General features: G+C 40.0%; 1 protein-coding gene across 3 annotated transcripts in view; it reads right to left on the minus strand.

Moving 5' to 3' along the window:
• Positions 1 to 27528, minus strand: part of KHDRBS3 (KH RNA binding domain containing, signal transduction associated 3) — a 185017-nt gene that overhangs the window by 103433 nt on the left and 54056 nt on the right. For all 3 annotated transcript variants that reach the window (XR_005989996.1, XM_041769545.1, XM_041769546.1), the window contains exons 2-3: positions 18228 to 18346; positions 542 to 658 (exon numbers count right to left, since the gene is read on the minus strand). Coding sequence is in view for 2 of the 3 variants with exons in the window: in XM_041769545.1 (XP_041625479.1) it covers positions 542 to 658; positions 18228 to 18346 (236 nt within the window). In the remaining variant the exon portion in view is untranslated. The remainder of the gene's footprint in view (positions 1 to 541; positions 659 to 18227; positions 18347 to 27528) is intronic.

A 27528-nucleotide genomic window follows, 5' to 3' on the forward strand; every position in this document is an offset into this window, starting at 1 on the left:
AGTAGAACAACTGTGTGTTAGAATCCTAAGCCATTATTAAAACATTTCAAATCAATTTTCATTTGACAAAATGTAAAGGGTATCAAATGAAGGGCAAAAAGAGCAAATCAGAGTGTATATTATATAAACTCAACTATTTGAAATAAAGGCATAGAAAAAAGGCCCCCAGGAACTCATCTAAGATGCAAACAGTGTCAATGAGACCGCGGATAACTTTTCTCTTTGTGGTAATTTTGGTATCGCTGTGCTTGCTATAAGGTATTGCTTCTACAGTTGAAACCACAGGCACTGCTATTTCATTTTACAAATGAAGGCAATAGTTACAGACGTACAGTGTATGACATCATATAATCTGAAACTGGCCCAAGTGACTCACTTTTCCACACAGGACTACAAACTCATTGCCTTATAGAACATTATCATATAACGTCATTTGCGACCCTAGCTAGCTCTTACATAATTTATGTTAATACAATGGATAATCTAAGAGTACATCAGATAACTTGTCTCCAAAGTAGCCATGGTCTATGATGAATGTTACCTTTGCTTTGTCTCGCATGGAACCTTTCCCAAGGATGGACATTTTTGTCAAGGTTTCTTCTTGTAAACGCTTCAGAGAATTGCCACGGGGACCCAAAAGTTTCCCCACAAAGTTGAACTAGGGAAAAAAACAAACAAACCAAATTTGTAACATTCATATCTGAAAGGAATTTATCAATCTTGAATGCCAGTAAACGCTATAGTATGCTACACATCACTGGTTAATGGCAAAAACTTAAATTCCTGCTTTATGTATCACACAGTACAGTTTTCCACAAGTCACATAAAACAGGGCTAAACATTATAAAGTAAAAACCAATCATTTCAATGACAGCTAGATTTCACAAATTATAAATTAAGCTTATTCCCAGAATGCAGAGGTTGCTATTCCTGACAATTTTAACACACATTCGACATCAACCCTGAACACGGTTAGGATGAGGATACTGGTGTGGAAGATGTAATGTGCTCTAGGCTGGTCATTATGGAACATCTGGGTCCTTCCACCTAGGTCAGCACTCAAGCCTTAGTGAGTCAACCAGGAAGCACACTGGCCTAGATGAGTTCTCAAGCATCTCTTCTAAAATAACTAGGTATGGAAATGTTGACAAATTATTTAGTCTTAATTCTTAGGGTTCTTTATTTAACAAGCAGAGCAGAAATGAATTCATAAAGGGTATGGGACTCTGAGGCGACATTGCCATGATTTTAAAACCTGGCTTTTTCCACTTACCAACTGAGTAACCCAGCTTGTAACGGGATTACCTGACCTCTCTGTACCATGGGCTCATCTGTAAAATGAGAACGGCGAAAGACAACAACCTACCCCCATAAGGCTGTGAGGGGGATTAAATGGGTCCATATAAATAAATCAGAACAATGCTTAGCACAGAATAGACAATAAATATATCTTGAATGAAAGGATTATTATTATGAATTTCACACAACTTTTAAAAGCCTTACCATAATTAAGGTAAGTCACGAATACTTTTTGTTCACAGAAAGAAAGTCAGCCCTATTGACCAGGAGAAACACTGTTCTCTCTTTGGCAAAATTCCTGATTACAAACTTATACAGCTGCTCTTTTGGTATCAGCAATCCTCCATGATCTATGCCACTCTGTGCTGTTGCTGTTTTTAAGAGAAAACTGTTCCTCAATTTCTCCATGGTAATTGAAGAAATTTTCTTAAAATATGAACTTTTTAAAAATCAAAATGGTATTTTTTCCTTGCCTACTTTTGTCTTCAACGAAAACTCCAATATCTATAGTATTTTTAACCTTCACATGTATTTTTTGTTTTTAAAATTTAATGTTAAGTTGATTACTTTTTAAAAATATAGAAATGATACGTATAGAGTTAACAATAGCAAATAATACAACATAGGAAAAAAAAAAATCAGTGTTTCCTCCCACCCATCTCTACCTTATTCTTGGTTCCTGATTTTCTCTGCTTTATCTTCCTGGAATTTCTATTATTTGGCTATTGGGACCTCCTGAGTTGGAACTCTAAATTTCTCTTACTTTTCTTCTTTCTCTTTCACCTTCTCACTCTATTTTACTTTCTGGGAGATTTAAGTATATTTCCTACATATCTATTGATTTTTTTTTTTTTTACTTCTGCTATCAAATGTTTAACTACTAATAGTATTTTCTTATATTTGTTCTTTTTTATAGCACTTTAAAAATATTTTATGGAGGTGACATAAATTCTTATATCTCTGAGATATTCATGGAAGTGCCCTCCCAACCCTGCCCCAACTTGGAGTTTATAATATCTACTTCTTCCAACAGATTCAGGTTTTGTGAATTGGTCTCTGTCTCTTTCTACATTATGGGCTTTCCTCCAGTGACCAGTAATCCTTTGCTTCCTGCTTTTAAAAATTTAAGGTTGAGGCTCCAAAACATTACCTGGAAGTACTGCTTTCCTCCATGGGATTTGACAACTGGACTTGACAATTCACTTTAAGATGGCAGGCCAGTTTTTTTCAACATAAATTACTCAAATATCAGTATCTGTTTCTCTTCCCTTGGCCTAGGTAAGCATTACCCTGAATAGGAATTCCCCAATCTCCCAGCAGGAGGTATCAGCCTGGCTGTTGGAATGCTGGGATTCCCACTGGTAGGTATGCGGCACCTTTATTTAAGGGAGATAATACCCTCATTGTCCGTGTGGCATCTGGGGCCCTCAGTTGTATCTATCTGGGTCTTAGAGCCCAAAGCTTCTCTGTTCAACCCCTTCAGGAAATTTCTAGCCTGCTATAGGTTGAGAGGGCAGATGCCTGGTTTTATCAGCCAGGAAGAGCCTCCAGTAGTCTAACCACTTTCTCATACAAACATTGACCCAGGTCTCTTTTTCTTCAGTTCTGCCCAACAATCCACCTTCTCCGTAACTGGCAGCGTGACCAGGGCTATTCCTTAGCCTTCCCAGTCCTCAGGAGGCCAAGTCGTGGCTTACCAGAGCCCTCACACTGAAGGGTTATCAGAAGGTTAAGGCACACCAGGTAAGTGCTTAGCACTGGGACATGCTGAATTTACCCCAAGCCCATGCTCCTGAAAAACAGTGATGGTGAAAACCTCAGGCCCTTTCCATTCCTGGGAATGGCTCACTGCAAAGAACTACTCCTCCCCACGTGACTTAGAGCTGTGGATGACCCTCTATTCACGTACGACAAGGCCAGACACAGACCCCCTAAGTCTGCATTCTTTGTCCCAAGAAACATTAGCTGATGTGTTTGTCCCCACTGACAATCACAAAATGTCCACTAACCTGACCTGATCACACTTCAGGCAAGTTCTCTCTTTTCTCAGGCCCGTGACTGTGACCCACTAGCAACCTGGGCAACCCTCCAAGGGCCTTCCACTTCAGGCGCCAGCTTCAGGGCCAGCGTTCGCTCATCCACTACCCCACGATGTCGCCCCGTCCCGCTCCTCCCACGTCCCCAACCCTGCTGGCCCTGTCTGCTCCCAGTAAAAGCAAAGCCTTTGCCTTCTGACTGATCTCACCAGGCTCAGAACTATTCCTTATTATATGTCCCCCTCCCTGCTCTTGTAATAACACTTTCAAATAAAGATTTTCCTTAACCTAAGTCGGGATCTGTTTTTTGACGGACAACTCTATTCATAAAATAAGAATGTAATACATTTTAACTTTCATTTTTATTAGTATTTCATTTGTGCATAGATTTGAATAAAAGGTGAAAGTGTTATTTTAAAGACAAATGATATTTTTCCAGATGTCAATTATTATATTACAAATACATTATCGTATTACAAATGTTACAATTGCAAATAGGAAACTTTACAAAGCTGGTAAACCAACATAGAGTTTTCACTGCATAATGTATAAGATCCCATAATGATGTTCTGTGTTGGTAAAGACCAAATGCTTTTCTGGACTGGCTTTGATTTAAACTATATTTATGACAAGACCCTGTTCCTCTGGCAACAATTACACTTAGGCTTGTTCATTGCATAAACAATGGAATCTCAAGAACATGTCACTGTCTCCACTAAAAGGTCCCCTTAATTGGTGTTAACCAAAAAGCTGGTTAGTCAACAAAGGGATGCTTTATTGAATTCCAGCTCAACCCTAAAACTGAACTCCCTGTGCCAGTGCAGCTACAAGCGTTACTTCCAGAGCTCCTCAGCTCAGTGAGCGGCCCTGAAGGTGGTGCCCTGACTCGAGCCAGAAATCTGACAGTCACTCCATGAGGGTAGTGACGAGGACTTTTGTGTTCACTATTTCAACACCTGTGCCAGGAGAGCATTTTTTAAAAAGATGTTATTTATTTATCAGAGAGAGAGAAACAGAGATAGCAAGAGTAAAGTAGGGAGGAGAGGGAGAAGCAGGCTCCCCACTGAGCAGGGAGCCAGATGCAGGGCTCGGTCCCAGGACCCTGCAATCATGACTTGAGTTGAAGGCAGATCTGTAAGTGGCTGAGCCACCGGGTACCCCAAGACAGTGTTTAATGAATGCTCAGTTGTCTTACTGTGTCTTCTTGATTTCACTTCCTCAGTGTCTCTCACACAGTCTATTTCTCTGCAGTCACATCACAAGCCCTGGCCACCATCCTCGCTCACCTGGCCCACCAGAGAATTCTTTCACCCAATCGACCTCTATCTCCTCAATCTTCACACAAAGGTCACTTTGGTACATCTCTGATTAAAATATAAGTCCCAACTACCTTCAGAATGAAGTGCCGATGTCCTGACCTCCTGCAGGAGGCCCCTCCTGCCCTGGCTTTTGCCCACGTCTCTGGCTTCACTGCCCTCCTGCTTTTGACTTCAGCCATTGGACTTGCTGCAGTTTCTCAAAACTACCATGTTCCAAGAACTACCCATTTCAGCTCAGATGTAGAGCTGAGAAGAACATTATTCTAGCCCTTTAAGGCAAGAAGAGAGCTGGGCAGAAGGCAGGCTAAAGCCCAAGTCCCAGGGCAAACAGCAACCACAGGGGGCAGAGTTCAAGCATCTGCAGGGAGCCAGGAGAGTTAAAGAGCATTTGCTTATCTGGGGAGGGCTCACAGGAGAGCACTAAGCCCTAAAAGCCACAGCGTTAGAGAAGAGACACAGGCAGAGGGAGAAGCAGGCTCCATGAGGGGAGCCCAACGTGGGACTCGATCCCGGGTCTCCAGGATCACACCCTGGGCCGAAGGTGGTGCTAAACCACTGAGCCACCCGAGCTGCCCCTCTTAGAGGTCTTCTGTGCAGGAATTCAACACTCCCACCCCTGACCCCCATATGCTCACAGGGAAGATCAGGAACAGGAGGACTCCTGAGGCCACTTCCCTGGGAAGCCACTGTTGAGATGGCTCATGCCCATGCCCTCATCACCCGCCTGAACAAAAGCTTCATCTGCAGGAGCAAAGATAAAAAACCACTTTGCTTCTTTGTCTTTTAAAGTACTGACAAGCAACCAAACATGTAGTCAGATCAGGTTCTAGCCCTCGGTAGTGTTCTTACTACTCCAACACTGGCGAAGCAGTGAGCTTGCTCTGGGTGCCGAGGGGAAAACAGAAAGAGATGATGCCCCTGCCCCAGCGGAGTTTCACGTTCCAGTGGTGAGAGCCAGGTGACAAGCACCATGCTGACTAACCTGCAGTGAGCACCTGTGGAGGTGGACAAAAGCAACCATATCCTGTGCAAAGGTGTGGGGACAGAGTATTTCCTGCCATGTAAAGAGCAAGTGCAAAAGCCCTGGGCACAAAGTAGCTTCTGAGAAACCAGAAGCTGGCAGCCTGAGGGCAGCAGAGTTGAGTCAGGGCTGGAAAGGAAGACAATAAAAGACAGAAACCCAGTGGGCCTCCTAGGCCACAGTCAAGAATCTGGATTTAATTCTGAGTTTAAAATATAGATGTAATCTGGATGGTTTCCTTTTCCCTTTGTATTGTGGTCACTGCTTAACTATTCCCTGTGATGTGAACTCACTCCTTCAACAATGGCAAAACTTCACACTGAAAGAAGAGTGAGCTCCAGGGTGCCAAGGCCCTGCTCACAGCTTGTTCCCGGTGCCTCCCAGCAGCCTGAGCCATGCTCACCCTTTCTCCTCCTGCCTTTCAGGTGACACCAAGCCATAGCTTAAGATACTTTAAGATGCCTTTTAGGCTTGATTCCTGAGAAGAGAATATGTGTTTTCCTCAACTCTGAGCTCAACATCTTAATTCCCATCTCTACTTTTTTTTTTTTAAAGATTTTATGTATTTATTCATGAGAGACACAGAGAGAAAGAGGCAGAGACATAGAGGGAGAAGCAGGCTCCCTGCAGAGAGCCCGACGTGGGACTCCATCACAGGACCCTGGGATCATGCCCTAAGCAGAAGGTAGATGCTCAACCACTGAGCCACCCAGGAGTCCCCTCATCTCCACTCTTAACACACTGCTACACACATAGTAATGCTTAACAACAACAACAGCAAAGTACTGAATCAACAGAAGGAAAAGAATAAGCTCATGAGCGGTGGGTCCAGGCCTCTAGCCTCCTGGCTGTTGTCACTTTATTCTGAGAAAGACACAGCTGTATCAGCTGTACCCCAAATATATGGCATTCTTTGGCACAAGACGAAATTAATTCCAAAGCGTAAAGTCCTGTCCGTGGTGGAGTCCCTTCCACTCACTGTGACAAACATGCGCACCAGTGTTATAGGATCTTCCCTGACCGTAACTTAACTTTCTAATGCTCACTACACCTCCGCTGTTTTTCTTAAATGCACTTTACTATTTTGTCACCAAATGAAATCCTGGGATAAACCTGACACTTGCTAAAAGCAACCCCTTTGGTCCACGATGGACCTTCTCCTCCTCACAGACCTGCCACTCTGACCCTAAAACCCTGGCCTGCAGCCCACACCTGCAGGCGGAGGTCATTTCACACGCCCTGCCTGACCCGGCAGTGAGAAAAGCAGCACTCAACAGTTATGCCATGATGCTATCCTGGTTATCTATCCATGGCTATATAACAAATTAACCCCAAACCTGACGGCTTTAAACAATAACCACTGATTTATTTGCTCACAATCCAGCAATCTGAGCACTGCGGGGAGACCCACTCCCAAGATGGCTTGTTCCCACGTCTGTTACACTGATGTGGCTGATAGCTGGGGTCCTCGGTTCTTGGTTTCATCGAGTGTCCCCCACCTGGGTATCCGGGGCTTCCACTTATCATGGTGGCCTCAAGGTGGCAGAGCTTTTTCCTGGCATGTGGCTTCCAAGATCAGAAAACCAGAAGCTGCCTGGTCCCCTTAAAGCACATGCCCAGAAGCCATCAGCTCTGCTGTAAGCACTCAGTGGACGGGAGCCACAAGGCCAGGACAGACTCAAGGGTCGGGCAGGGAGTGATCGCTGGGGGCAGAGCACCAGCCAAATAACAAAGACTAAGCAGTCATTTAGCAAAACTTAAGTATTCATAGTCTCAAACATCAGAGCCTTTTCTAGGCCTAGCAGTGTACCTGCCTGCGTATTTTCCTTAAGGGGGACACGGGTTGTGACTCTCTGAGGCCAGAGACCCTGTCTCATTCATCTGTTCAACAACTCAACAACTGCCTACAACAGCACTTAGCCTCTAACAACAGGCAAGCAGTATCTCATGCATTCAAAGAGAATGACGAATGTCAATCAAAATTAATGTCCAGAGTATACCATCACTACCCAAGGGTTTAATATAGTTTAATTAACTTAAAGAAAACCTAGAGTATGCCACACACATACAGAAGGCAGCACATTTCTGGTATATGGGTCCTAACTGGCCAACAGCATCTTGTAACTGAGTGTCTATAAAATCTAAATGTTCATTAAAATGCTTAAAAAGACATCCGAGAAAAACTACAAAATAACAGGATACTGTTATTACTAAACTACCCACAGGGTAGTTTAGTAATACAGAGATGGGTCTGAAGAAGGATACAAGATACAAAAGAGAGGATATAGAGAATTTTTTAATGCTTGGATACAGTATGAAGTATATATCTCATTAATTTGAAAGTTAAGAAGATGTAACAGGGGAAGGAGGCCAAAGGGAGCTGGTCACCAGTGAAGGCAAATGCAAATGCACCCTTGGGTCACTGACTCAAGTTTGCCAAGACCTTCCATTAGGCAGCAAAGAATTACCCCACCGCTGGCTCCTACACTTCTCACAGACATATATAAATACACACACACACGTAAAATGGTGTATGTAAGTACGTGTATTTTTACATGTAGGGATAAACTCATTTATTTTAATTCTGTATCTGTATCTATCATGGGGTAATATTTCAATACTTAGGGCAAAAGATTCATCATTAATGATACTGGACATAGGGAAATATAGTTCCAGTTTGAAAAGACTCTTCTTGTCATATCCAACTGGATCACAGCTGCTTTTACTTTGGACAAGGCACAGGGGAAGGGTCAGCACCTCCATTCTCCTCGTTCATTTTGAGTGTATGTGTAGAACTTTAATTTACAGTTTCTTTTGCAATAATCTGTGTCCATTTAAAGGTAAGTTTAAGTAAAACTAGCTGATGTAGCCCATGAATCCATACCAGGCACGTATCGCAGCTATATGCCCTAATGTACTGAAAGCAAATTGAGACCTTCTGCACTGTGGAATCCACCCCTTTACCAGAAGATACGGTCTCAGCGTGAAGACCTGCACGGCACTGACAAGAACCCTGTAATGGAACCAGCATTCATCTAGGTACTTAATACTAAGTCTAATTTCTTGAATTAACAGCATGGATTCTGGAGCCAGATTTCTGGGATTCAAACCCCTGTTACTTAGTAACTATATAATCCTTAGCAAGTTACTTCTCTATTCTTTAGTTTTTTCATAAGTGAACAAGAGATAATCATTGCCTCCTACAGCTGTGAAGATTAAATTAGTACATGTAAGATTCTGACACGTAGAAAACCATAAACTATGCATATACTTTGTAACAGAACTTCTACCAAGCGTTTCTAACACCAAATATACTGTTGTGCATACATCCCTCTTTGGAAAACATCACCCAACCATTTGCCTTCACCTTACCAGGGAAAGAGAATTAAACCCTCAGAAAAAACATTTTGTTCATGATCTCCACACTCTGATCCCTGCCCAAGGGCAAGAATGGAAAGAAAAGAGTAAATGAGATCTGTCTTCCCAGGCCTTCACTTGAAAGGAAAAGACCAGATCACCACTTTTTTTTAGCTCCATGGGCCATTTTAGATTCCAATAACTTAACCACTAACCCAGTAGTTAAATAAATCCACATTTTAGTTGGTATTCAGAATACTGATCTTATTTGAAGTAAAACCAATGTCATAAATGCCAAACTCGAAACAACAGTAAACCTAGTAACAGACTCAGGACCATGGCATCCACATGAAATGGAGTGGGTGCTTCAGAACTATGCTTGTTTCCTGGCAGAGCTGTCAACTGAGTCAAGCTTTGGGTTACTGACGATAACTTTCATGGTTCTGATAATCACCTCTACATAGATAAATTTCCTAAGAATAAGTAATTTCAAACTTGGGTTTAAATCCATCATTCCTAAACTTTAAGAGGAATTTTAGAAAAGGAGACCGTCCACAGGGCACCTTCCAGTATATATTCTAGTTGTGTGATCATCTCCGTGCCAGGGCTCCCTCCCTCATATAAAATTCTGATGCCCAAGTATAACACTAGAGGCTTTCCAGACTAGTTGTCACCATTCCAGTGACTGCTACAACCTACTCTTCCCCATAATTAAATCATTCTGGCCCAATAGTTACTCTGCCCAGCTCTCTGATCTCTTACTTGTTAACATTTTGAACTTACGCTTAAGGACTAAATTTAATTCCATCTGTAATTCTTTCTCCAAATTTCTCTCTTTAAATTCTTGGAGCGTCTGTCTATCTCTCTTATGGTAATTCAGTATATACCCTGCATTATTTACTGAAATGTACTTTGTTTCTCCTATTAGAGGAGCAATCCTTTGAGAGTAATTGGGACCCATATTTGATTCATCATTTTTCCTACATAACAGATTCTCAAGAAATATTTGTGGAATTAAAGTTTATTTTATGCCAAATCAAATGGCAGTAGTCAACACAGTTTTTATTGATTTTCTTTGCTGCACGAATTATTGTGACCTATTAAAGCTACAGATAAATATAATTATTTAAGTTTATTAATTTGCCAACCACGAATCACTAAGCATTATTGGTAGTAGTGGAGATTATTTGGTGTTGCCACATCGATTGTAATTTTAAATAGTATCTACTTCCAAATGGCAAACAGCTCAACTTATTTAGACATCAGCAACTCTAAAAATCAATGGAGTGTATAAAGAACTTCTCCAGAAGATGATATGGGCAAAATCCATACATGCAGGCATACACAAATAATGTACAATGTGAAACAATCTACATTTTCTATCTCTATTTGCTCAAGGCTGGAATCTATTCTTTGGGTGGGTAGATGACAAAACAAATTTAAAAAGCAAACTATGCAATAATGAGTTTGAAACTCCTAGACTACAACAGTCTGGCTGGGAGGGTGGGAAACTGAAGGCAAGAAATTGATCTGGACAAGAGCCTGTTGCAGAAGACAGGTGAGGGGTGACAGTATAAATTAGGAAGTGGTAATGGGATGCAGACACAGAGATAAATGGTAATTAACTGAGGCAGTAGAAATAATAAATGTGTAAGTCTCAGTATCTCAAGAATGAAGGAGAAGCTAGTAGACAAAAATCACACACTGATTTCAGGCACGGGCACTTAGGTACATGTGCTGTCTGTCATTCAGTGAAATACGAAACACAGAAAAAGGTCTAAGTTTGCCAAGAAGAGGAGGAATGAAGGTCTTAAAATTTGATTATATCTGTTTCAGGAACATAAATAAATTCTCCAGGAACATAAATTTTTTTCAGGAACCCCTCATTTTATGGCTGGCTGTTTTGGGAGCCCACTTAACAAATCTAAAACTAGGTTTAAGTGCTACTTTCTGGGTCAATAATCAAGAATTTTAGAGAGAATAAGGGAAAAGTCACAACATATGATTTAAAATTCCTTCATACGAAAAAAAAATTAAAATAAAATAAAATTCCTTCATATGGGCACCTCGGTGGCTCAGCAGTTGAGCATCTGCCTTTGGCTCAGACTGTAATCCCAGGGTCCTGTGATCAAGTCCCACATCGGGCTTCCTGCAGGGAGCCTGCTTATCCCTCTGCCTATGTCCCTGCCTTCTGTGTGTCTCTAATGAATGAATGAATGAATGAATGAATAATCTTTAAAAAATAAAATAAAATTCCTTCATAAAATTTTTGAAAGTGAAAAAAAATTTTTTTGAAAGTTATATTTATAAATACCAATTTTTTTTAATTGTCATGACACCAGCATATGTCAGAAGATCACAATAGAGGGAAAAGAGCCTCTGCAGACTTGTCCTTCCATCTCTACTTACAATCACATGTCCCTTGGTTTCCCTGTGACAAGTGGGCTGTAGAGGCCCCGGGAGACAGCTGACCTGGATGGTACAAGGTGAAACAATGGCCTCACAGGTCATTATGTCCCTTGAGGTTCCAGAGTCCAGAGTGGCCTTCCAACTTCATCATGGGGTCCCAAAAGTTAATGCATGCCAGGAGGGACACTGATAGCAACTTACCACAAACACATGTGTTTTAAAGTGACTATTTTTAGTATCAGGGTTCCTTGATACCAACAAATTCCAAAATCGCCACTAGCCACCAACATTGATTTTGGTAATGGCACTTACATATCAAGAACTAACATATAAGTATATTATCACTTTTTTTTCTATAGGAAAACTATCAACTCGACACCAAAAATAAACATTTTCACATAAAGCCTCTGGAAAAAATATTATATGCCTCTGAAAATCAATTAGGAGTCACAGAAAAGGCAAGTGTTTACATCCCAATATAACTGTCAAAATGTTTACTACTGTGGGAAATTTTAAAACCCAACAAGATTTCTATAGAATAAGTTTCTACCCCATAGTAAATTCATGGATTTTTACTTCTCTGCAACATGCGACAAGGGAAAAATGCAAACCAATTTTTAAAAAGAAAATTTCCCTGACCTTTCATTTCAACTCCAGGAGGTAGGGAAAATGTTTCTTTAAGTATTTCTCTCTTCTCCCTCTCAAACACCCTTAACCTAAGACCTTCTGTGAAATAGCAAATACAACAAATTTAAAATATGTACCTAATAGGAAAACATTCAATGTAACAAATCATGTTGATTAACATGATGTTACTTGAAAATAGTACGCATGTATTAGAATGCTTGGGGATTAACTAACAAATTAAGAAAATTAAAAAATCTAACTTAAACTCCTAACTGAAACGGACAGAATTTAACGCATACACTAAATCTTAACAATCATAGCACAGAGGTTTCTCCCAAATTAACAATGTCGGGACCATTTTTCCCCTAAATGGAAATCTTTTTTTATCCCAATTATAAAAGTTGCACCAAATTGTTGAACATTAAAGTACCAGAACAGGTAAAGCAGAAAGAGGCACATAATCCTACCCTCCAGAGAGTAACTACTCTTGAGTCAAGTTGTTTTCCCCCCACATAATTGTCCAACTAGGATATTATCTGCTTTATATGTTGCTTTTTCCTTTTTTACTTAACACTGTAGCAGACGTGTGTAACTGTAACGCTACACAGAGATGTAATGTATTTCATTTCATCTCTCAGCCTGCTTTTCCAAATGGCACACACAAGTCTTCCCCCCAGCAGGATGGTGCATGCAGCTGAGCCCTCCTTCTGAAACAGTTTCCAACACTGACACACCTGGGGAAGCCCGCCTCATCCTCCAACACAGCCCTCACATCACCTCCTGCGCCACCTCTGCGGCCCTCACCAGCCAACCCTACCCCATGCTCTGCTCCCCTATCACTTTATCTATCACTACTCTGTAACAATCTGCACAAACTTTTGAATTTACCCTGTTTAGCCAAATAAAATGGCTTGTCATTTCTCAACTGCCCTCAGCCCTGTGTCTCCCTGTCATGGCCATCCTTTAGCCTCACCCTGACTTCTGACGTGAGCCCAGTGAGCTCCTTCAGAGACAGCCACCTTGGAGAAGGCTTCTTTCAGAATGTCAACATGATCCTTCTGTCTTCCTAGAGCACCCTGACCTTGAACTTCTCATGCTATAATATAGAGGTTAAGGTGTTCATCTGCACTCCCCACAAAACAGATCTTCCTGTGACAAAGGAACATGTCTTAATCACTTCTGTTTTCCCAGTAAATATATGGTATATGAATAGGTGGATGGATTCAATGATGTATGAAACAGCAAAAAAAAAAAAGAAAAAAAAAAAAAGAATATAAAACCTAAACCACAAAGGATCTATCAGTTCCAATGTTGACTTGGCACTTACATTGTATCCAGCCACGGCTCAGAACCAAGAGTAAGAGTTTATCCAAAAGAAAACTCTAGATAACAACTTCTACAGCTTTAAGTCTTAAAAAACACCCCATAAAACAGTGTTTACTTTGAGTTTCACACTTTACAAGTTCTGACATATAACTCAAGAGCGTGAATGTGCCTTAGCTCTAAAAACTAAAAGACCCATGTTCAGTGCTGTCCACTGAAACAGTGTTGGAAGTGGTTCATTAAGAGAAAATATTCAGTTAATAGAAATCTTATTATTGGATGGAGTTTCACAAACAGCATTTCTCTCTTGCCCCAGAAGCTGAAGGTATATAGTCCCTGGCACATCAAGCTGCCCTCCACCCTCTGCCACTCCAGAGGGCCACATCACCAGCTTCCTCCAGCTCGTTCTACTAACACCAAAGTGAAAGCTTGTTCTTAGAACTGGTACAAGTGCTGGATTAGCCTTTACAAAAGTCTAGCTTGAAACTCCCATGCTCAATTATGCTAAGCAGAAATATCTTTTTTAGAATTCTGAAAGCAGTGGACTTCTAAGAAGCCTACTTTAGATATTATAAGTACTTGAAATAGACTCTGCTCTCTGTTAGACACAGAAATTATAATTTGTCTTCCCCTACTCTCATCAAAGCTGACAGTGAAAAACAATATTTGAGATTTTATCTCATGTACTTTTATTCATATACTTTATTTCATATAATCACTCATATATACAAAGTATTAATCCCAAATTAATCATCTACTAGAGTATAAACTATTTAAGGACAGGGAGAGTAGAGTGTTCATCTTTCTATCTACTGCATATTGTGCATATAAGTGTATTGAGCCTAGATTTACAAAGGTTTCCATAAGCCATGCTTTATTTAGTAATGAGTCTATGAAATGTTCACAACATAGTTTTTTCTTTACTAAAAATGTGTATCTTCAGTTCTGCAAGCATGGCTGAGTAGGCTTCTAACAGGATGGCCATCTACAGATAACATCTGTAAACTCTTAAACTCTAAACAAAATACAAAAATCAATTGTCTGAAGCCTTTGGAGAATGTTCAAAAACAAGGAGATTCTGGAAGTGAGTTAAGACTTGGAAGACTGAGCCTGGGCAAACTTCACTGGTTTTAGAGTTTTTAGCCTGAGTGGCAGAGTCTGAGGCAACCACAGTGCCAAAACATGAGGGAGGGATACTAGGAAAGACAGTCAGAGACAGGAGCCTCCAGTTTGCGTAAAAATCCACCCAAATATCTGGCTGACCCCAGGACCCTGTCTGTCAAAAACAAATGCAGAAGTCAAACTAAGAAAAGAACTGAACTGAGATGCACACCTACTCAAAGAGTCTGTAGTCTGAATCCAAAATCGCCAACATTCCTCAAAAAGCAGAACAGAATTCAGACTCCTGACAATACAATGCTCACTACGCCCAGGATACAATCCAAAATTACTCAACAAGCAAAAAGTGGAACGCTATGACTCATTATCAAGACACAAGTTAATCAGTTCAAGTCAAATCCAAGTTGACTGGGATTTTAGAAGTAGAGATTTTAAAGCACCTATTTTAACTGCACTCAATGACAAAATAATTTAACACCTGTAATGACTGAAAAGTAGAAAATTCCAGCAGGGAAATATTTTTTTTTTCACATACACATATTTCCATATGAATCAAATAATAAATTCTGAACAGAGCATTACAATATCTGATACAAAAAATTTATCTGATAGGCTTAACAGAAAAATAAAGATAACATAAGAGATAATCCATGAATTGAAGATACAGAAGTAGAAATTCAATCTGAAGATTGCGGCTGGAAGAGGGTAACCTAATAAGAAAAGAGATACAGGAACCATTCTGAGAATATCAAAAAGTTGAACATATGTGTAACTGGTCTCCAAAGGTGGGGAGAGAAAGGGTCATAAAAAGTATTAGGAAAAGTAATAGGTAAAATGCTACGATGAAACAAGACAAATCCCTTATGGGGGGGGGGGGGGACTACAAAAGATCAAACAGGAAATCTGATTAGTGCCATGTCAATTAGAGACTTTGAACTCATTAGCAAACTTAAGGCCCAGAGGGCTTCACTGGTGAATTCTATCAAATACTAAAGACAGAACAGCACCAAAATAACATACATTCCTTACGGTTAAAAAAAAAAGGAAAGGAACAATTCTTACTTTATGAAACCAGCTAATATCAAAATATGACAAAGATGTTATATGTGAAAAAAAATTATTGCCCATGAACATAGATGCATTTGAATCCAACAATATAATAGAGATGATAATCAGTACGGTTTAAACCAGGAATGGAAAGCTGGTTTAATTTAGACAAATCAATCAATAAAATTTACTATATTAACAGTGTAAAGAAGTAACCTTCTGTGTTAATTTAAATAGATGCAGAAAAGGCATTCAACAGAATTCATCACCCAGTCAGGATCAAATGTCTCAGCAAAACTGAGGTAAAGGAGACTTCGCCATCTAACAAAGGGAGGTTTGTTAATGCTTTCCACTCTGGAAACAAGGAAAAAAGGCCTAATCTCACCACGTGTACTCAAATATTGCACAGAGATACTATCCAAAACAATAATGCAAGCTAAATAAAGAAGCATAAAAACTGGAAAGAAGTAAACTGTTTATATAGGTGATAAGACTGTGAACATAGCATATTCTAAGTAATCTATAGAACCATTCAAGAAAACAAGTGAATTTAACAAAGCAACAGAATACAAGGTCAGTATATAAAATTTTATATTAGAAGGAAAAAATTAGAAAATAAAAATTTTAGATATCCATTGTACAATAGTATCACAAAATAGAATATTTAAGGATGAATTTAACATAAACAAGTAAGACTTTTACCCTGAAAAGGATAAAATGCTGATGATAGAAATTAAAAATCTCTAAATGGAAAGCTATATCATGTCAAGGAAGAGAAGATTCAATGTTGTCAAGATGCCATATCTCAATAAATTAATCAACACAAAGCAGCTGCAATCATCTCAGTAGAATGTTTTGTGAAAATTAATAAAATAATTCTTAAATTGACACGGAATTGAAAAGGATATCTATCCAAGCCATCTTGAAAAAGGACAAAGTTGAAGGGACTACATCACTTAACTTCATGTCTTATTATAAAAAGCTCCAGTAATGAAGATAGTATGTAGTAGCCTAAGGATCCAGAATTAGAAGAATGAAACAAAAACGAACATCCAAACAACAGACCTTTGCTTACACAGTCATGTAATTTTCATCAAAGGTACCAATACCATCAATGAAAGGAAAACATCTTTCAACAAATGGTACTGGAAAAACTGGATATCCGCATGGAGAGAAAATAAATTTTGACCCTCTGCATCACAACATACACAAAAAAAGCAATTTGAGATGTATCACAGGCCTAAAAGTAAAAGCTATACTGGTAAAGCTTTTAGAGGAACACAGGAGACTAGCTTTATAACTTATAAACAACTCTAGCATTTCTTTGAAGCTGGCAAGGATTTGTTAGTTGACAGAAGGTAATAATAGTAAAAGGAAAGAAAAACCTGATATGTTAGACAGACATCATGAAATTAAAACTTCTGCAGATCACAAGACGCTATGAAGAAAATAACAGAAAAGCCACAGACTGAGCCAAATATTCACAAAACACATCTAACAAAAGACTTATAGCTGAGGTATGTAAAACAGCTCCTACATCTATGATGAGAAGCCATACAGCCCATTTACAAATAGGCAAAGGACCTAAAAAGACACTTCAAAACAGAAGATACAGGAGTGGCCAGTCAGTACATGAAATGAACACATCATTCCTCATCAGAGAAATGCTAACGAACACTACAGGAAAATACCAATATATGATCACAATGGTTAAAACTCAACAGATTGAGAAATCAGACACTGATGAAGATAGAGAGCCACTACAACTGGCTTGCACTGTTCCTGGAAATGCAACAAGGTACAATCACTTTGGGAGAAAGTATGGCAATTTCTTGTAAAATTAAATACACAGCAAATTAAATCTTGAGTACTCATTGAAGAGAAAAACATACCTCCAAAAAATGTATGAAAATGTGTGAAAAAAAAAAAGAAAATGTGTGAAAACCTGTATGAAAATGTTCACAGCAATTTAATGTATAGTAACTCCAAACTGAAAACTTCCCTAGAAATGAATAAATTGTGGTATACTCAAGCAATGGACGACTAGTCAGCATTCAAAAGAAACAAACTGCCGATGTATATACAGCAGTATCCGCAAATCATGTACATAAGCACTCAGAAGAAAGAAAAACAGGATAAAAAGAGTATCACTGTATCATCATGTCAAATCTAAAATGACCAAGATTTTAGAACTAGATAGAAACTTTAAAGCACCTATTGTCATTCTGCTCAATGATACCACACTTGAATAAATGAAAAATAGAATATTTTTCTGGAACAGGTAATATTTTGAACATTTATGTGCCTACGCCCTATGCTAAGCATTTAATATGGATAACCTTATTTAATTCTTAACAACCCAACCTCATCTGATGAAGAAATTAGAGTAGAAAGAAGTCACGTAGGTTGTCCAAAGCCCCATCACTAGGATGACTCAGAAGTATAATTCTTTAGGACTCCCTAACTAACACTAAAGTCAATCAGAAAAGAGAGGATCACGAAGTAAGTTTTTAAGTTTTAATTAACTGTGAAAGTATATCTGTGTTGGTGTGAGGTGTGGGAGGGCTATGCTATGGGAAAACACCTCGAGACAATATCAAACAGAATATAAATTCCACCTCTGCTCCCTTGTGATGGGGTTTGCCAAGCCTGCAGACCTCACTGTCTTACCTTAGGGAACTGCTTTACAGGGATTAACACTTTCTGTCCCAGCTTCATGTTCTTATTAATCACCACATCGATGTACTTTTCTTCATCCTTGCCTTCTCCTTTTTGAAACTTTTCTATTTCTGTGGAGGAAAAAAGATAACCATGAAGTGCATGACTTAGAACCCCAGAGGCTGGGAGTTCTTGCTTGGCTCTACTGAGGCACGAAATCAAATACAGAAATGGGGACTATGAGATCAACATGAGTTTTTTGAGTAAAGACGTATTTCCCATTTTATCAATCATTCTTCGCCAGTACAGTAGGAAAAAAGGCAGGTGCTATGGCTCTGCAAAGTCAAGTCTCAACAGCCCATGCTAGTGGAGGGAACAGTGAGCCAGCTGAAAAACAGACACAAACAAAAATAAGTTTCTTGGGGCCTTCTGGAATCCCAGGAAAAGGCTGCTCAAACCGCTAAGAAAAGCCCCAAAGTATTCTCTGTTCAGTGTAACAAAGTCCTGACATCCCTATCCATCAGCTCTGCTGGGCTCTCTGAGGCTTCCATCTGCAGGAATTGATTCTTTGAGATGGCATTAAAAGCCCTAGACAATGTTCTGTCAGTTGACCTCCCCAACCAAATCTACCCTCCCCACAGGTGACACGGATCAACTACACACGCACGTCCTCGCGAATGTTCTCTTCTCTGCCTGTAATGTTATTATTTCAATTTTATACACCTCCTTCAAGAATCAGCCACATCAAATACTATTTTCTATGTGTGACTATCCCTCTCGCCAATGGGGCAGGAAGGAAGGAATCAATCACTTTCACCTTGATATTCACTCTGAAAACACTTTCTGCACAACTCTAATCCTAATTCCCAATGTGATGGTCTTAGGAGGTGGGGGCTCTAAGGAGGTGATTAGGTCATGACGGTGCAGCCCTCATGAAAAGGATTAGTGCCTTACAGAAAAGACCCCACGGAGCCCTTTCATCCCTTCTGCCATATGAGGACACAGCAAGAAGACTGCCATCTATGAACCAGAACCATGAACCACACGGGCCCTCGTGTGACACCACATGCCTCGTACAGGCACGTTAATCTTGAATTTCTAGGCTCCAGAAGTGTAGAAATAAATTTCTGTTGTTCATAAGGATCCCAGTCTATGCTACTCTGCTACAGCAGCCCAAGTGGATCAAGATACTCTCCCACCAGAATGTAAACTTCTCTTAGGTAAAAAGCTGTTTCTTCCTTTAACAAACAGGTACCACGAAGCACACACTGGGTGCACCTTCCCAATCTCAGAAAATTTCAGATGCTGTTTCCTCACACAGTTGCCTGTAGCACTTGGCTGTGTAAGAGGTACACAAACAGGTGCTCGGATGGGTGCTGAACGAATGTGTACGTGCACTGCTCCTTCCACGGGCGGACCATGGGGTACGCAGGTTCAAGGAAGGGAGCCCCAGCATGGAGAGAACCCAAAGGTGGTGTCACTTGTATAAAGGGGCACACGTACTCATTTGTTTTGCTTGTTGGGCTAGGAATACCTAAGAATTTAATATATGCCACAGTCACGACATAATTCAATCCTCACAAGAGATGGCGAACAAGAAGTCCAAATAGGTTACTTTGCTAATAAATAACAGAGGTAGGATTTCCTCCAGGCTTGTCTGACTGTAAAGGCAGTGTGCCACTGCAAGTCTCTCCCACCACTTTTTTTATGCCGTGTAAGACAGGAAATAAGATTTTCATGGCACCTTAGGATAAGGTGACTTAACGTGGAGGCTTCAGTTACCACTAAAGAGCCCGGTGGCATTGATGCCTTCCCTCCTCCATCCACCTACCCCTTCATTCCACTCTTGAGCACTAAAACCTCAACTGTCTTGCATGTATTCAAGTTGAACCTGATCTCTCTCCTCCACAGTGACAGCCTTGACACCTATCATGATAGTCCTGAATAAAGTCTTCCTTACCATTTTAACAAGTGTCAGAATAACTTTTTTCTTTAACAATGCATGGTTACAAAAAAAAAAAAAAAAAGTCAGTATCTATGTGGGGTGTAATGAAAAATATATATTTGGTCTTTGTTCCAGACTCCTGGCATGGACTTCCTAAAACCCTACCCTACAAGTTTCCTGAGAGATAGGAGTGCACTTTATCATTCCTAACAAGCCCCTTTCAACCATACTGGCCTTCATGCTAATGAGATGACTCTTAGAGGAAGAGGGAGTTGGTTGCCAGAAAAACCAACATGTGAAAAATCAAGCAAGTGCCAAGCTGGCACATTCAGCACTCCCACCTGTGGGGAGAGAAGAGGAGCTCGAAACTGAGTTCAATCATCAACAACCAATGATTTAATCAATTGTGCCCACATAATGAAGACCCCACAAAACCCCCTCAACAAGAGTCTGGAGAGCTTCTGGGCTGGTGAGCACATCCAAGTGCTGGGAGCGTAGTGTGCCTAGAGAGGGCATGGAAGCGCCACATCCTTCCAACACCTTGCCTTTGCATCCCTCTTCTGTTTGACTGTTCCTGACTTACATCCTTTATAACTAACCATGGTAAGCAGAGTGCTTTCCTGAGTCCGGTGAGTCACTCTAGCAAATTATCAAACCTGAGAAATGAGTTGTGGAACCCCCAAACTCGCAGCTCATCAGACAGCAGTGTGAGCAGCCCGGACACCCCATGTGTAATGCCTGAAGTGAGGGCAGTCTTGTGGGGCACAGCCCTCTTTCTGTGGGGTCTACCCTACCTGCAGGAGTCGCTGTCAGAACTGAACTAGCTCAAACTTCTGGACACCCAGTTGGTGCTGGAGAACTGGTTGGTGTCAGGAGACACTACATAAAAGGGATTACAAGTGACAAGGAGGAAGATGAAGGCAAGCAGGAGAGGCCCTGAAGATAATACTAAACTTTCAAATAACTAATTGATAATCCCATCTGCTTTCTTGTATTATCCTAGTTTCGGATCCAGAAAACAGATTCTAAATAGGATCTGTATGGGACATTAAAATGTACATTAAAATTGAAGGATGTGAAATGCAAAATTTTACTTAGATAATTCTCGTTATTGTTGTTAAAAAACCTTTTAAGAGTCCTTTTAATTTTGATTTTTTTCCTATAAAGGTGAAATATATACATGGTAAAAATTTAAAACAGTATAACAGGATATAAAATTTTTTAAAAGGTTTCTCCAACCCCCATACTCTCCAGAGGCAATGATTATTACAATATTATATACTCTTTCAGAAGTTATCCATGAATATGCAAGTGCATGTTCGCATGCGCACGCACGCGTGCACACACACACACACACACAGGATTTTAAAACTGGAACTAATGGTGTAGATGAGCTAAACTAGTTTTGTTTTCCTTAGTAAAGAACAATAAGTCACATCTCATCTGCTCCATCAAGTATGACAATTCATGACCTCAGCTTTAATTAGAAGAAAATTAATTCCACATTTTTATTTATGCATTTATGCTCTAATTGGAAATGCCTTTAGCATAGAAAATTCAACAAAATTAGATATACTGAAACTTTGTAGAATGAAAAAAAAGAACTTTGAATGCACAGAAGTATTTGTTAAAATAAGTGTAATTACCTATTTTCAAATAACACTGCATTTTTATGATTTTTGAGCACTCATCACATATGCATATTATATAACTCCATAATCAGCATTCAAATGTTATTCCTTGAATCAGTGACATTAAGCATTTTAAGTAACATATAAAATCATAAAGATCAAAAATTAGAAAAAATTATGTTTGTTACAATATATTAAAGTTTGAGATTATATCTATGATTTGGAAAAGGAAAATAAAAATAAAAAATATATGATACCTCATTTCATCTCTAGACAGTCAACTGTGAAAATCTTATGTTGCTAAAATATCTTGTTGCCTTAAGTAAGTTTTGAATTATTTTCAGATATATCACTGTTTAAGATCTATTTGAAAATTGTGAAAGCCTGATGCCACGCTACAAGTGTGTTGGTTTGCATGTACTGAACCTAACACACTACACAGCAATAGGAGGAGCCCCGATCCCATGCCTGAGGTCAAACATATCCAGCTTAAATCATGGCTACTAGACTTTTCCCGGACCCTCCAGCTACAAAATTCAAAACTGGTCAAAACTTTTGTGGATGTTTTTTAGAGACTATTCATTCAATCAACAATTTTGTACTTTCCACTTGATTGAGGATCATAAGAAGTTTGATGTTTTCATGAAGTCCCACAAAATACAATGCAAAAAAGCAGGGGGACTGCACAAGAGATGTACGAATTCATGAAACAGCTTTCTGGTATTTATGCCTGTCCCTAACTGGGCGTTTCATTTCCAAAACCCACGTGACCACCTCTCTGATCTGCTCTAGGGAAGGGAAGATGCTTGACACCACCAAGGTGGATGTAACCTCTTAGTTAACTGCAGCCAGTGAAGGCCAACCACAGAGAAAATCCAATCAGGTTTCTGAGGTCGAATGCATGAGGGATTTGACTTTGACTAATCCCCAGATTACATTTTGTTACCACACAGTTCAATGTACCAATGCCATCTCCCAGCTCAGAAATAATAAGCAAATGTGTGATTAGGGTTTAGATAATGCAGGGGATTAGAACGTTGTATTTGCAAACCATGGACATCAAATTTCTGTCAGCCCAGAAACTAGTGTCAATTACAATGTCTTTTTTATTTGTCCATTTCTTTTTTGTTTTTGACTTGGGCATGTACAGAGCTTCCTAAGCAATGGCCACTTACCTTTGTATTTTAGCCCATCAAACATAGTAAAATCCACTAATCCTCTAAAAACCAGCCAAATCACCTTTGGATTTACACCGAGTTAAATTTTCAGTATTTATTTAACATATTAAATAATTTGAGTACTGTAAATTTTCATTAAAGATGCTTAAGATCAGTGTGCCTGGGGGCTTGTTCGGTTAAGCAGACTCTTTGATTTTGGCTCAGGTCATGATCTCAGGGCTGTGGAATCAAGCCTCACATCAGGTTCTGTGCTCAGGGGGGAGTCAGCTTGATGATTTCTCTCCCTCTCCCTCTGCCATCCCCCTGCACACCTTGCTCTCTCTCCCAAATAAATAATCGTTTTAAAAATGCTTATATTCTCTCATAGAATCAAGTACATCGAAACTGATATTTTCCTTTTGCTGAGCAACTTCGTTTCTATAAATTTACCCTACACACAGACTTAAGTATAAAATATTATGTACAAAGTTATCCATTTATAGCACTGTTATCCATTTAACAGCAAAACACTGAAAATCATCTAAATGTCTATTAACAGGAACCTGTTTACAGAAGCTAGGGCACACCTGCACTATGAAACAGCACACAGCTACTTTATAAGATCAAGAACTCCTTATCTTCTGATAGAAAATGATCTCCACCAGAATCACTGTTTACACACACACACACACACACACACACACACACACACACATACACAGTGTCAAACAGTGAACAATATATGTTCATATTCACTTGTATATGCACAGAAAATTTCTCTCTACTTACATATAAAAAACTAGTAACAGTGGTAACTAGCGGACATGAGGGAATCAGTGGACAATAAGCAGGACTGTATCTTTTATGTTGTTTTAAATTTTTGAAACATGAATATCTTACCCATTTAAATTACATAAAATTAAATTTTAAGCGCTTTATACAATTTTTGAAAATACAGAGACAGAATAGAATAAAAATTTATACAGAAACGGCCATGCTTATATTTTGCATCTTGGCTAGTAATCCAGAGCTTTAATGTCTCTTGATCACTCATTTTAAGTTCTTCATTCATGTATTATTTTACTGAAACTGCAATGGGAAATTTACCTAGGCTGCTTATCTTACTTGAAGCAACAGATAGGTTTCTGAAAATGACATGTAAAACATTTTAATTTGAGAATCTGGTAATATTTTAAACGCAGTGAGGTTCACTTGGATGAGCAGTGAGGATTGGCACCAACCCAAAAGTGCTGACTGGGTTTTGATATGTTGAGGAAATATATAAGGTGCTGGGAACAGAATATAGGGAATGTGTGTACGGAAACAGACAAATATCATAACGCACACAGTGCTGCAGGAAAGGGGCCAACAGCTCTGGAATTTGGACAATTATTTGAAAAGCTAGCAAGTATGTGCTACAGGGTAAGGAATGGAGTTTGTCAGGCAGGGAAATGATGAATTCTTCACTGAAGGTAAGTAGCCTCGTGTAACACCAGTTCACATTCGCTCATTCGATTAGTCAGACTGTGCAGTTGATAGATGGAGTTTTACTAAGATAGCATAATCTATTTTTCCCTTTTCTCTTCAAACAGTACAAAATGGAATAGATGAGACAAGTAATGACGACAAGATCCTGCCATCACAGAGCCCGTGAGGGAACAAGCTTAGGCATGAACTCAATTTCCTGACTGTGTCTTGGGCTCCTGAAGAAAGATGGAACAGGTTCAGGGTGAGAGGAGGGGTAGTTCTCCTGGGCCACCACAGACAAGAAGTGAGGACAAAAACATAAAGAGGCAAGCCAGGTTCTTAAGATCAAAACTGAGATCCTAACAGTTGAGTAACAACAGGGAGCTACTAAAGGTGGTTAGCTGGGGGGTGTTGTGATGGGAGACATCCTTAAGGAAAGGCAATCTGGTAGCTAAGGTGTAAGTAACACGGATGGGATGTGGGGGGTTGGGGGCTGGGGCAGGTTAAAACACAGCTAGATAATAGAACAGTCTGTCGGGATAAACAACAACTGTGGGATGGCACCAGACAGCTTGTTTATAGTTGATGTGGACAGAAGACAAATGAGGAAGCCGTCAGAGGCAAAGCCTTCATATTTAGAGCAAGCATCAAGCCTACTGAGTATCCAATCAGAGAGAACACACAGGACACACCTGTGCTCCTGTCCCCATCCTATTCTCTAGCCCACAACACCCACCTTTGTCCACAGGTTCTAAAGCACAACGTCCACCATGCTGTATGTAGGCTTTTGAACTTGTTCTCTAAGACTGGAATATGGGCTTTTGGCCTTGAGGTGTCTTCTCTTTGGTGTCTCCAACTAAATTCTACTCCCGGAAGGGCTGTCCTTAAATTTCCAGATGAGTTAACCAAAAGAACACAGCACCTATGCTTACCATAGGGCTAACTTTCTACTGTCTGATTTCTCCCACAGACTGTCAGCTACCCCTTTCATGGTGCCTGGCATGTGGTGAGGGCTCCCAGGGACATGCTGTGAGAAGCTGGATGGTGAAAACTCATTACAAACACACATGCTTATAGCCTTACCTTTTATTCAGTCTTTTTGCTGCTTTATCTCACACGATCCTGACAATATTCCAGGATCAGTGAGTATTATCACATTGCACACATGATAGAAGTTGGAAAATGTGTTTCTAAAAGTCACAGAGATTGCAAGCAATATTACAGAGACTCAAACTCAGGACTCTGAATACAGCACACTTTGCCAACACGGTCCATCCACAGGTCGTTAAAACATTTTGTCTAGCTAACAACCCAATCAGGCTTGTAGCACACAGTGTTTCCATAAAGGAGAAAAACGCATTCTTTACAAAACAGGTCAATGAAAGAATGCATTAATGAACCAACACGTTCCTATGCTGAGCCCACATGGAATTTATCTTTTAGGTCAAAAACTGTTAGTGAGAAACCCTGATACTCTGCAACTCTGCTTATGCCTACAGCCTCTGTTCTTCCCCTGGGTGAATGATCCAACAAACAGGACTCCAGAAGGAGACAATGGCATTCAAACTCCGTAATATGAAGAGGATGTAATTAAGGACCTGCATATCAAAGGTGCAGAGAAGCTAGGTTCATAGCAACAAAGAATGATGTAGCATTTTCAGGTTAGCGAGGAAGGGAGGTGTTACTGCCCCAAGACATGAACCCAAAGGAACAAAACAAGGCAAAAAAAGAGGCTTCGTGTGGTGAGGGTGGCCTGACAGGGTCCTAGACTCCCGTGGAAGGAAGTAGACAACTCATTATATTAGGTCACATTCCCTGTAACCTAACAGGGAAGAAGCCAGAGAGAACAAGCCCTCCGATCTCACTTCTCCCTCCAAGGATCCTCTGCTGGGGCCTCCCACTGGGCAGTTCAGATGCAGCTACAAGGCAGAGGCAGGAGTGTCTGCTAAGACAGCCTCATGCATCCACATCAGCCTCCTGGGCGCAGAGCAGAGCAGAATGAGTAGACAGAGGACCTGGGAAGGCAAAAAGCAGCTCCCTAGGCCTCCATCTCTGGTAAACCAAAGGAGTCTTCAAAGAATTTCTGATGCCTCCTTTACACACAGAACTTTCCATCTGTGAGCTTACCACATGGATCACACAGCAAAATACTAAAAAGTAATGACAATTGTTTCAGAGGTCACTCATACCAGTACTGACTAGGTAATTACTGTCATTACCTAGTGATTCACCAGGTACAGGGCTCTGTGTTGGACTTATAGTCTCTCTTTATCCTACCAAATCTATGATCTATCATGTCCATTTCATGGAATAAGACCAGAGAATTCAAATGTTTAACAAGTTTGATAAGTTAGGTAACAAGGACTCGAGTCAGGATTGACATCAAGGTATATCTAATGTCAAAGCCCATCTTACTAGTTGTTTAAAAGCTACTTAGGGGGCACCTGGGTGGCTCAGTTGGTTAGGCATCCAACTCTTTTTTTTTTTTTTGGCATCCAACTCTTGATTTGGCTCAGGGTCATGGGATTGGGACTGCCTTGGGCTCTGCACTGTGTGTGGAGTCTGCTTGAGATTCTCTCTCTCTCTCTCCCTCTGGTCCTTCCCCACTCACTCTTTCTCTCTAAATAAATAAATAAATAAATACATGCATGCATGCATGCCACTTAGTAAAAATTCACTTAAAAGGGTCATAAAAATGTAGGTAAGTAGCACCAATTAAGCCTGCACAATTAAGTCTGAGTGGGGACAGAAATCTAGTCAGTAGACCCCCTTTCCAAGCACCTTAACCCTCTATAACTGATCAGAGAGGACAGGGCTCAGCCGGGATCTACAGTAACGAGAAGCCCAGATAAGGAGGAGAATAATCACATGCTCAATATTCAGAAATCTATTTCAGAATAATACAACAGCCCAGTTGGAAGATTTAAATTGATCTTAAAAGATATATAAATAGTGTTCAAAGCCACTATAAATTCTATTTGACAGATTACTAAAATGTTACTGTGGCTGCTGGTCTGAAAAGAAATTTTTTAACCTCCGACATGACAAATGTTTTCACTAAGGAATTACTTTATTTAAGCAATCCAAACCTAACTGAATACCTATTAGATTCA

Source organism: Vulpes lagopus, chromosome 9 (genome assembly GCF_018345385.1).
Source record: "Vulpes lagopus strain Blue_001 chromosome 9, ASM1834538v1, whole genome shotgun sequence".
NCBI classification, from domain to species: Eukaryota; Metazoa; Chordata; class Mammalia; order Carnivora; family Canidae; genus Vulpes; species Vulpes lagopus.